The 12,522-nt window shown below is 53.1% G+C and overlaps 1 protein-coding gene across 1 annotated transcript; it reads left to right on the top strand.

Annotated features, from left to right (window-relative positions):
- Positions 1-10,415: 10,415 nt before the first annotated feature.
- Positions 10,416-11,302, top strand: LOC136475211 (LOB domain-containing protein 16-like). The gene is made up of 2 exons (XM_066472761.1): positions 10,416-10,820; positions 10,934-11,302. Exons 1-2 carry the CDS (start codon positions 10,479-10,481, stop codon positions 11,252-11,254), a joined length of 663 nt encoding a protein of 220 aa, XP_066328858.1. The 5' UTR covers positions 10,416-10,478; the 3' UTR covers positions 11,255-11,302.
- The last annotated feature ends 1,220 nt before the right edge of the window (positions 11,303-12,522 follow it).

The raw sequence follows: 12,522 nt of genomic DNA, 5'->3' as shown, positions 1-12,522 counted from the left end.
CTGGCCGTACCTTCCAAAGGGGCTAGAGGGCAGAGCACGACAAGCCACCCAGAAGGAGGAGGCGGATGCCAGGAAGAAGAAGAAAGCCAAGGATGCTCAGCGGAAGCATGAGAAGGAGAAGGAGATCACCCGCCATATGTGGGCCGAGGAAAATAAGAGTGATGTTGAGTCAGAGCTCGAGTCAAAGGACCCCACAGAGGTGGAGGATGACATATTTTTCTTCAAGGAGGAAAGCCAGGAGGTCATTGCGACCTCGGTGGAGTGTTGCGATCCTGTGACCGCACACGCTGGCGATGAGTAGGAGGCAGAGAGGCGCGGTGATGTTCCTATGCCGAGGAAGCGTGCTATGAGTGCGGATGCCGTCGGCGAACGGGAGGCGAAGCGAACACGGTCACCATGCTCTTCTAAGGTGTCGCCGGCCTCGTCCCCGCCTACCGTGGGCGTGGTGGGACAGGCTAGGTAGTCAGAGGAGCGGGCTCGCACCTGAGCATCATCGGGGCTGGCGCCAGTGCGTGACTCACAACGAGAGGATGCTCTGCCAGCTGCTCCGGTCGACGTGCCCTGAGCCAAAGGTCATGGTGACTCGCGGGCTGAGTAGGAGCCAATTGGGTCAACTCCGCCCTTGGCTGAAGTGAGGGGGCGTGGGTCGTAGCCTGGGAGTGGTCCTCGCCCTATGGGCCCGTTGATGTCGGGTCATGGTTTCAGAGTCGTACCGCTTACATCCCAGTATGCCTTTCTTTGTTTCTTTTCAATCTTGCTGTTGAGATTTTTGGAGTGTGACTGACCTGTACCTTTTTCACAGCGGCCGAATGTCGTCGGGGCTGAGCATCGCCCCAACTCCCGTGCGGGAGGATTGGAGGCCCACCTTGCACCGTGTTGTGGCGAGCGGTGGGGAGAGCAGGGTGGTGGTGGTGGGTCCTTCCCTTCTAGGGGCGGTGGCCCCTGGGCCAGTCGCTAGTACGGCGATAGCGGTGGTGATGGTGTTGGCGGCGATCCCGATGGTGACGGTGGAGGCCACGTCGGAGGTGTCCCTTGTGGCCCCTCCCCCATCGGTTGTGGCAGAAGAGGAGAGGGAGACCAGGCTCCCTGCCTCGCTAGGCGGGGGGCTATGCGGCTCACCTTCTCAGTCAACGCTGGAGGTGCCAGCGGGAAGTGCGGCTAGGATAGAGTCAGAACACCTATCGGTGGCCCGTGAAACCGAGGTGGTGGAGATCCCCTCCAATGACGAAGCAGATTACATGGTAGAGCTACCGACACCGTCGTAGGAGCTGACGGTGGTTTAGTCAGAGGCTGGGCCCTCCAGCAGGCTAGATGAGACTGACCTAGAGTGGCCCTATCCTAGAGTGTCAGCCCTAGGACATCCTTGGGGGGAGAGGACTCGCCGTGGAGTCCGATCTCGCCAAGCTGTCGGTGAAGCTTAAGGAGGCCTAGGAGCGGGTTGAGTCCATCTAGTAGTTGGTCAAGGTTGACCTACGTCGTGCCATGATGGTGAGTTTCCCGTGCTCATCCTTGACCCCTTGGTCTTTCGTTGGTTGCCTCAGCATGCTTGCTTCTTATTTTTGCAGGGTCTGGAGGAGATGTCATGCCATAAGTCCCGTTTCCTCCGGATGGAGCACGTCTAGATGGCCGATCTTGAGCGTTAGCTAGAGTCCACCCACCATGAGTCCTAGGACCAGGCGGCGTAGGCAATCGAGGTGCGGGCGGTAGAAGTGCTTGCGGTGGAATGGGTGACTACCGTCGAGCGGGGGCTTGAGGTGGCGAAGGCCCGCCAGGTGAAGACCGAGGCGGCGCTATAGATGTCCCTAGCGGGCATCGAGGCGGCGCTCCAAAGAGCCCTGGAGACCCTAGATATGGAGTGGAAGGCCTTGGAGTCAGAGCAAAAGGCCCGGTCGAAGGCTGACCAGGAAGTGCTCATGCTTTAGGGCTGGGTGCTGGGGACAAAGGAGGCGAATGCCCGGCTACGCGAGCAGGTGACCCGACAGGCAGAGGGACTCTCCATCCTCAAGAACACCCACCTCGGTAAGTACCTTTTCTGCTTTCGACATGTTGGTTTCTTCCTTTAGCTTGATTCTGAGCTTATCATCCTCTTTCTAGAGCTGGGTGGAAAGGTAGAGTCGTTGGAGCATGGCCTGGAGATGGCCAAAGTGATGTTTGGCCAGAATGCGGAGGTGCTGGCTAAGTGCCTTGAAGAGCGACGTGCCCTCAAGGGGGAACTTGACTAGATACGCAATGTTGCCCAGCTCGTCATCTTGGAGGTCTTTGGGTCGGCACCAAGTACCAGCACGCTCGCTATCCGGCTGGCGGAGGTTCCGGATGAGGTCCGGGCCCTCATCACCGATGGGTTGTTCTATGAAGCATCGGGGGTGTTGACTTTGGTGGCAATGTACCACCCAGGCCTAGACTTCACCACCATCTACAGTGGGTACGTCGACAGCTGTAGCACGGAGGACATTCAGTCACTCAGGGAGAGCTTGCTGCCACACACAAAGTTGTTGGCCGAGCAAGTTTCCGCGTAGTGGGTGATGGATGTTCGCCGTGTGGACATGGCTGGAAGCGTGCGTTAGGAGGACGTCGCCTAGCCTGTGGATGGCATGGAGCGTGGGTCAGAAGTGGACGTCGCCCCACCTCCAACCGAGCTAAATGTTGCCCAGTCAGAGGACGAGCAGCCCCTTCCCTCACCGGTCGAGCCGGTAGTCGATGCCGTCGTGAAGCCATAGTAGAAGTAGTAGAAATACTTTAGCAAATGTAGAAGATAATGTCATGGGGGAGCCCCCTGTGTAAAGTGTTTTTGTGTATTTATGAATACAACAACTTTGTTTTTATGATGGAACTACTTCATTTATGGAAGCTTGTTCCGTCCGTTCCTTATTTTTACCTTAGCATAACTTTATTTTTTATTCTCTTCTTTTTCGCACCTGCTCGTTCACACCATAGGCTGCAACCTTAAGAGCCTAGGCATGGCCTGCGAGGCTCAGCCGCTCGTAACCGTAGGTAGAGGCGGGGTGTGATCGGTCAGAATATTTAAAGCAAAGTTATGTAAGGTAATTAAAGGAATGGACTGCCCTTTTGTTCGAGAAAAAATGTATTTATCATATGATAGTGAAAAGAGGGGTGACGTCACACCCCCGTGGAGCCCCCGAGCGACCTGGACCAAAAGTGTTTGGGTCGGGGCGCTCTATGGGAGCAAACGTTAAGTAAAAATGATAAGACTGAATTTTAGGGGAAGAAACGACATAGTTGTTCGCTGTTCCAAGTGTTGGTGAGAACATTATCGTTGTCATCCTTCAGTTGGTAGGCATCCGGACGGATCACCTCGGTCACCATATAGGGACCTTCAGTCATCCGAATCCTTACCCGCTACACCCCCTTTCTTGGGCGCTGCTTCTTTGTCTTTTCCTTCCTTTGGCCCGCCGGCCTATCGCAGAAGGCGCTTGAGGAGCTCACAGTCCTTGTAGAGGTGTTTGATGGGGTAGGCGTGGTTGGTACACGGGCTCTCCATGAGCTCGTTGAAGTGGTCTGAAAGGCCCTGCTAGGGCTGGTTGTATGTGTGATCAGCCATGCGACCAACGCAGGGTTGGCCAGTCAGTGACGATCTTTTTTGTTCTTTTTGCCCCTCTACGTGGAGGGGCCCTCGTCCTGATCCTCGCGCTTGGCCTTGCCTTTGCCTTTGCCTTAGCCTCTATTGAAGCATTGCAGGAGTGACACTCTCTAGATGCATCGGGCAAAGGCCCATGGTCCCGGGCCATCCAGGCTGGGACTCCAGTTGTCCGGCCAGCGACTTCGCCTAGGGTGTGTTTCACCACTCCTTGCAATGGTCTGGCCGGGGTCTGTGTCGCCTACCATCACTACTGCTCGATGAACGCCATCATCATGCCAGGACTGACTCCAGTTGCTGATGATGCTACGAGTGTCTTGGTTTGGCCCGAGCCGCTCGCGTATAGGCGGTCGATGCGGAGCGGGCATCGGGTCAAGTGGGGGCCTAGATGCGGCCTCCTGTGCCATGCTCGGTGGCTGTAGCGGTGAGCAGGTGGAGTGATTCATCTAGTGCATCCCCACTCCCCTGGTGGGGAGAGAGGCCACGAGTCGGTGTCGTAATGCAGAGCTCTCCGCGTGTTGAACGACGGCGGTTTCCACCAGTGCCTGGAGGTTCCAGTGGATCGCCTATTCCTGGGGGTCGTTCGGCTCGGGATGGCCGCGCAGAAGCAATGCCACGGTAGCTATGTTCTGGTTAGCCTAAGCAAACTATGGGGGATCGTTCCCCCCATCCATGATGTTGCGCTGGACCTGGCGGGCGCAACCCTAGGCGCCACTTGCCGGTTTATGCGCATGGGGCGCAGTGTGGTGCGCCGAGCGTGCCGGCACAGGTGGTGGCTGGTTCTGCCACCGTTGTCGTAGCTCCTCATCGTGCTCTCGTATGAGCACGAGGGTCCTCGCATGAGGGTCCAGAGGGATGTGAGTCTATAAGGACTCCGCTACCACCGGTGGCTGTCCCAGAGCGTCCACCATAGCGTACTCCTAGGACGGATGGTGGCTAAGTGCCATGTCACCGATGCTGGAGCCATCACTCTCAACATCGTCATCCATGAGGTCGAGGAAATAGGTGGGAGCATAGCTCGCCATCCCCACGAACTCGGACATGAGAGGGGGTGGCGCCGGCATCCTTTGGAGCCCCCGGCCGTAGGGAAACCAGTTGCATGGTGGTCATGACTAGGACAACGAGGTCCCTCCGGATAATCGGCAGAAGATAACAAATAGTGAGTAAATAACAGTATGTACTTTACTCATAGCGAGGTTTGAGCAGAGTGTTTGCTCAAAATAAAGCGTAGGCGCCTCATCGTTGAAGTCGCCGGGTATCCTAGAGCCGACGGAGGGTGCCCCTCTGATGGGCATCGGGATGGTTGCCTCCTCGTGGAGGTGTAGTATGCCGAGCCAGTCTATGATGAAGTCTAGGCTTCTGAAGAGGAAGGCCTAGGATGGCTTGAAGACGGGTGGGATCCACATCCCAATAGGTGGGAGTGCGGGAAACCCTAGTGAGCCAAAGTGAGTCGTATCGCTTAAGCCCGCCATGGCAAAGGTGGTAGAAAAGTGGGCCATCTGATGACCAAAAAGTGTGAACGTACAACGTCTTCCCCACAGACGGTCTCAACTGTCGGTGCAGAAAGTGACCAACACGTAAATATTTGTAGTTTTGCTGTACGTTATGATTGGAGGTGGCCTAGCACTCAATGACATATGGTTTATACTAGTTCAGGCAACATGCCCTAAGTTCAGTTTGAGTCGGTCGGTGACTTTATTCCTGAGCCTAGGTGCTAGAAGTTTGCTATGGGGTTACAAACAGAAGAGAGAAAGATGGGGGGTACAAGAGGTCTGGTCGAACTCTAGTCTGAAGGACCGAGAGTGACGGGAGCCCCGCTATGTGCTAAGTGTTCGAGCATGTGCTTGTGGTTTGAACCTGATGGTTCTGTTGTTGTGTACTAGTGAACTGCCCGATCTCCCTGTTGGCAGAGAGTGCATCCCCTTTTATAGATGAAGGAGATAGCCTTACAAGTGAGAGGGAGAGAGTACGTATGTTACTAAGTCTTGTTGCCCATACCGGCAGGTACAAGATGATAGTAGGCGCCCACAATATTGTTTTAATGGCAGATGCACGTTGGAGGTTGCGTCATCTTCTTCTGGTATGGCAGATATCGGTGCCTGTCTCACTGTTGATACCCAGAGGCATACAGAGTGTTTTACCATATTCGCCTAGTACGGTAAATGCCGGCGCCCACAACACTGTTGATGCCTCAGAGGCATGTGGGGGAGCATTACCGTGTTTGTCCGGTATGGTGGTTGATGGCACCATCAACACTTAAGGGAAATATCGGTGCCTACAACACTGCTTGGGCTCTATCATGCCAGGGAGGTCGCAGGGTATCGTCCTGTAGGTGCACAGGGTACGATCCTTGGTATTATGGTTGACTTGAGTGCTCTACCTTACTTTCTCCATCTGTTTTCCTAGTCCTTACTGAGCGGGCGTCCCCGGTCGGTTGGTCCCAGCTGGCTCTGAATGCGTTAGTTGGAGAAGAGCAGTGAGCAGGGTTTTGGCACATCCCTAGTCAGAGACATGGGTCAGAGTCAAAAGTGGTATTTGGCCAGGCCTTCCAGACAGATAGGCTGTCCGGATGGGGGCCAGAGTTGGAAGCGAGGCCTTCTGGTCAGAGAGGCGGGCCAAAGTCAGAAGCGGGTGCCGTTCCTCCTCGGCTAGGCCTTCTGGTCGGAGATTGGATTATCCTTCTAGCCTATCATCTAAGTATTTTGGGCTGGCCCATGAGCTGCGCGTTGTTCACAACGTTGTCTGCTGGGCCGAGCCTTTGTTGGAAAGCCGGTCCATGAGGGACCCCGGGTTTATGAACCCAACAAAACCATTTCAAACCAGCATGGAAAATAAAAATTACTTACACTAGAGGCCGTGAGCGTGTCTAGCTCATTCATGAACTCAATGTACGCCCGCTCTAACCTTGAATGCGGAACTCTAACCTAGTCCCAAAGGCACGCCCACATCGGCTGCCGACATGGAGGCTGGCCTGGGAACCAGACATGACGAGCAAGAACCTCGGGACAACCAACTGGTAGACGAGCCCACATACACAACTAGAGTAAGTACACACATCCACCAAGTGAGGCTAAGGACGAAGTCTGATGACACGCCTCACAAAGCTATCGGTAAAGAAGAGCCAACACTGCTGAGCCCCAGCTGTACTGACCCACCTGGTGCCAGTCAGTGAGGAAGTGGACCCACATCCATGACGCAGTGTCCCCATTGCATCGGGGAAGAGAACGCATGCAAATAGGTGTAGGATCCATGCCCTGCAGTAGTACCCAACTGTCTCATCGTCTGCCTCCTCAGGGCACTGTGCAAACTCTTGCCGGAGCTAGGAGATTAGAACTCCAGAAGTGTGAGCCCCTTGCTCACCAACCTCATGCCCAAGGAAGGCATCTACTAGTGCTCTTCAACCTTCTGACCTACACGGCCCAGTCGCTGCGTTGCCGTAAATCCTTAGACCTAGAGTCTTCTGATAGTCCTGGAGTAAATAGGTTAATAACTAAGTATATAGATATAATCTAGTAACTAAATAGCTAAATCCTACCTAAATAACTAAATATACAACTAGCTATCTAACTATATCTATATACCTATGTATCTATGTATGTCTCTATCTACATACCTATCTCACTAAGTAAATCAACTACCTACGTGATCACATTTACTAGTAAGTACCAAATAATCAAACTAGAGCTACAATTCAAGCTAACTAAGTACTTACATTGCATATTCACAAATTTTACCTGTCCGATGAATGCAACAAACAGAGCAGGTGATGTTGGAGGCAAAAAGCACTAGCCAAACTTGTCATCCATGGCGGGTGCTGCAGCCTTGCTACTAGACACCAGCCCCTCCCCTTGTCCCTTTCCAAGGGCCACTGCCCTTGGCACTTCGAGGGCCAGCGGCAGCAATGGAACAGCCGGCGGCACGGATCGGGCGGCCAGCGGGGAGGGGCCGGCTCGTGGACACTGGAGCAGGGACTAAGGTCACGCCTAGGTGGAGCAGACCTGCCACGTAGACAATAGGAGCGATAATGAGGTCACGGTGCGCCGGGAGCAGGAGGACGAGGTCGGTGGGCGGATGGGATCAGCGAGCGGGCGTGGCGCGGTGGCCGTGGCGGGGGTGGCGCGTGGGGGCGAGGTGGGGGCGGCGCGCAGGGGGCATGCCGTGCTAGGCTCGGAGCGGCTGGTGTGGAGTACCGGGCGTGGGTGTGGTGGTGTGGCACTAGTGGCGGGCGGGCTCGGGAGTCGCACGAATGAGAGAGAAGGAAAGAGGAAGACGAAGAAGAGAGAAAGGAAAGGGCTTGGTGCCAAATATGTAGGCACCGAGCTTGGTGTCAGGTAGGTGAAAGGTCCTAATATGGCTAGAGGGGGGTGAATAGCCTATTTAAAAATCTACAAATTAACTAGAGTAATCTGATTAGTATGACAAATAGTGAAATGCAAACTTGCTCTAGCTCTACAAGGGTTGTAAGACACCTATCCAATAATTCTAGTTACAATGATTACTAGGCACACAACTTACAATGTTACTACTCACTAAGAGCTCTCAATCTTGCTACTCTAAAGAGCTCCACCAGATGAACTTAAAATAACAAAGCAAGCTCTCAATTCTAATTACACTAAAGAGCTTGCCACAACTAGTTTGCAAGAATATAAATGAGTGAGTAGGGTGATTATACTGCCGTGTAGAGGAGTGAACCAATCAAAAGATGAATACTAAATCAATCACCGGGAGAATACCAAAGGGCAAGAGACAACCAATTTTTCTCTTGAGGTTCACGTGCTTGCCGGCACGCTAGTCCCTGTTGTGTCGACCAACACTTGGTGGTTCGACGACTAAGAGGTGTTGCACGAACCTCGTCCACACAATTGGACACTGTAAGAACCTACCCTCAAGTGAGGTAACTCAATGACACGAGCAATCCACTAGAGTCACCTTTCGGCTCTCCGCCGAGGAAGGCACAAGACCCCTCACAATCACCACGATCGGAGCCGGAGACAATCACCAACCTCCACTCAACGATCATCGCTACTCTAAGCCGTCTAGGTGGCGGTAATCACCAAGAGTAACAAGTGAATCCCGCAGCAAAACACGAATGCCAAGTGCCACTAGATGTAATCACTCAAGCAATGCACTTGGATTCTCTCCTAATCTCACAATGATGATGAAACAATGATGGAGATGAGTGGGAGGGCTTTGGCTAAGCTCACAAGGTTGCTATGTCAATGCAAATGGCCAAGAGAGTGAGCTTGAGCCGGTCATGGGGCTTAAATAGAAGCCCCACGAAATAGAGCCATTGGGCTCCTCACTGCACTGAACACGGGCCGACCGGACGCTCCGGTCAGATTGACTGGGCGCTGGACCCCAGCGTCCGGTCGCGCGATACACGCCACGTGTCCCCTCTCTTCAAATACTGAGCGCCCGATCCCAACGGTTAAGTGATGGCCGGACACATTGCTACGAGGTGACCGGACGCTGGACCTCAGCGTCCGGTCGTTTCCAATAAGGTTCGATTCGCGCAAAATCACGACCGGACGCGTCCGGTCATGCTCAACCGGACTCACCCAGCGTCTGGTCACTCAACGTCTCCACTTTGCACCACACGTCAGCGTACGTCAGTATTGACCGGACGCACCCTGCCAGCGTCCGGTAACTCTTCGCGCCAGCGTCCGGTCACAAGGCCGAGACGCGTGCTCACTGCTGCTACTGACTGGACTCTGAACCCAGCGTCTGGTCACTACACCACCAGCGTCCGGTCACTCTATGAACCCTGTTTTTTCTGTCTAGGGCGCCGGTGAGGTTTTTAACCCTTGCTCAAATGTGCCAACCACCAAGTGTATCACCTTGTGCACATGTGTTAGCATATTTTTACAAATACTTTCAAGGGTGTTAGCACTCCACTAGATCATAAATGCATATGCAATGAGTTAGAGCATCTAGTGGCACTTTGATAACCGTATTTCGATATGAGTTTCACCCCTCTTAATAGTACGGCTATCGATCCTAAATGTAATCACACTCGCTAAGTGTCTCGATCACTAAAACAAAATGACTCCTACAATTTTTATATTTGCCTTGAGCCTTTTGTTTTTCTCTTTCTTCTTTTCCAAGTTTAAGCATTTGATCATCACCATGCCATCACCATTGTCATGTTCTTCGCCATTGCTTCATCACTTGGAGTAGTGCTACCTATCTCATAATCACTTTGATAAACTATGTTAGCACTTAGAGTTTCATCAATTAACCAAAACCAAACTAGAGCTTTCAGCAGGCACGACGCCAAATATGTAGGCGCCGAGCTTGGTGCCATGATCTACGGCGCCAAAGTCGGTGCCAAGATCTATGTCGCCGAGCTGGCTGCCACGTTTGCGCCACGTCTGCCTCGGCGCCAGCGTGGGCACAAGACCTAGGCGCCAATTACTGTGGCGCCGAGACATGTAATCTCGGTGCCAATTACTACGGCGCCGAAGTAATGGTCTAGATTTTAAAAGCATACCTCCGGAGGCATATTTGTGAAAAACTTTTTAAAAAAAAAAGGGCAAAAAAAAAAATCGGTGGTGTCAGCTTAAGCCAAGCAACGGTGCTCCTTTTCTTCAACACAGCATTAACACGTTTGCTCCCTTCAAACCAGACACCCTGCCCTACGTGTCTACCCCTCCTCCGGGCTCCGGGCTCCGGCGCTCCCCTCCTGGCCTCCCTCCCTCTCCTCCTATAAATCCATCTCTCCTCGAGTTGCACCGGTAGTCCACAAGCAGGGTGCAGCTTGCGCGTCCTACCATAGCTAGCACCAGTAGGATCGGAATCGGAGACGGCGATCGACTAGCTAGCTAGTTAACACTTCTTTTAATTTGCTAGCTGTTAATTTGCGCCAGTGACGACGACGATCGACATGGCCGGAGCTGCTTCTGCTGCTGCCAACGGAGGGGCCGCCGCCGCCGCGGCTGCTGCCGGCGCGACGGGTGCGGGGTCTCCGTGCGGCGCGTGCAAGTTCCTGCGCCGGCGGTGCGTGCCGGAGTGCGTGTTCGCGCCCTACTTCAGCAGCGATCAGGGCGCCGCGCGCTTCGCCGCCATCCACAAGGTGTTCGGCGCCAGCAACGCCTCCAAGTTGCTGTCCCACCTCCCCGTCGCCGACCGCTGCGAGGCCGTCGTCACCATCACCTACGAGGCGCAGGCCAGGCTCCGCGACCCCGTCTACGGCTGCGTCGCGCAGATCTTCGCCCTCCAGCAGCAGGTGCTCGATCGATATTCGATCATCGATTTTGTTCTTTATTGGCATGCAGCCAGAAGATCATCATCGATCAAGCTTGTTTGTTTGTCTTTGACCTGATCGAAAATATAATGCAGGTCGCCATCCTTCAAGCGCAGCTGATGCAGGCCAAGGCGCAGCTCGCGTGCGGCGTCCAGGGCGCCGCGCACTCGCTGGCGAGCCACCACCACCAGTGGCCGGACAGCGCCAGCATCAGCGCCCTGCTCCGCCAGGACACGGCGTGCAGCGCCAGGAGACCCGGCGCCGGGCCCCTCGACGACTGCTTCATGCCGGAGCTCATGGCCGGGTTCAGGGACGACGTCGCCGCGGCCGCGCAGCATTGCGCCGGCAAGGTGGATGCCGGCGAGCTCCAGTACCTGGCCCAGGCCATGATGAGGAGCCCCAACTACTCCCTGTAGCTGTAGCTGCCTAGGATGATGAGACACCATGCGTTTTGGAGCCATGCCATGCCATCTCATCTCTCCACTCCGCTAATGCAAGTGCGAGATGAGCTAGAAATTCCTGCAAAAGGAAATTAACAACTTGTACCAGCTAGTGATGAAGTACTCTCTTTTTCCTTTCTTTTGTTACTACTATATATCATCAGTGTTCTGATCTTATATAATGGTGATGAGTAGTACTAGTATAAATCATATATAGTGGTTGGCAAGCATGCATCTTTTTCCTTTTTCTTTTTTTTTTTTTTGTTAGTTGCTTCTAGCAAATGTCTGGCTAAATAAGAACTAACTGTTATATGATATGAGACTATGAGTAGATAAATTCATCTTCTCATGCATGAGCATGACATCTCATTGGCAGTTGGCACTGACTGTGACTGGCAATGTGGAAGTCTAGTCTTGCTATCTGGAGTCTGGACACGATTGATTGATACAGTACAAGGCTTCTCCAACAACAAGACTTGTTTGAAAGAAAGTTCATTCAGTATATACAGTATGCCATCACACTGGTCTCAGCAGATGATGCAGTCAAACTGCACTCTGAACTTCTGTGCCCCCATATGTTTCTCAGCTGGCCCTGGAAAACTGCATCTGGTGTAGTAGTGTTGTGCTCCAAGTTTTGTGCAAACATTCATTCATGTCACCATGAGTCCATGGGATTCTATTTTTTCCACCCCTAGAATCCCCCTAGCTGATTGATGTACAAATGTGATGACAACAATAAGATACTAGCAAACACTGTCACAGGCTCACAGCTCACAGGTTTAGAGTGGAGAGTGCTAGAAGCTTCAGTAGCAGTACCAAAAGCTGAAGCAAGATTTTGACTTGGCACCAATATCTTGCTCTCTAGAGACCTTAAAACGACTTGTATGCATTCGTAGGCTGCTGTTGCTGCTAATCCTAGTTTTCCATGCCATGCAGAGTGACTGTCCCCTTGACAAAGGACAGGGTATGAACTCCTCTGCCGCAGCAACGTTTACTTTTGCGTCCTACAACTGCAACCACAACAGGAGAGAGGAGTGTGTTTTACAGTACTGTTGACCTTTTAAACCTAAGCACGTACGCACATTGCACAGAAACAGAAACACGGTGAGGCTACATAGCTAGGCCACTGATCCCAATGGCTGATTTCTTGGTAGAATTGACTGTGATTGGAGGATTGACCAACTTACTCCTACTGTGGTAGTAGTGTGTTGTGAAAGAAAATGACTCTGCTGGCACACTCCAAA

Source organism: Miscanthus floridulus, chromosome 8 (genome assembly GCF_019320115.1).
Source record: "Miscanthus floridulus cultivar M001 chromosome 8, ASM1932011v1, whole genome shotgun sequence".
In the NCBI taxonomy this organism is placed as follows: domain Eukaryota; kingdom Viridiplantae; phylum Streptophyta; class Magnoliopsida; order Poales; family Poaceae; genus Miscanthus; species Miscanthus floridulus.
This window is presented reverse-complemented; position numbering and strand designations above follow the sequence as displayed.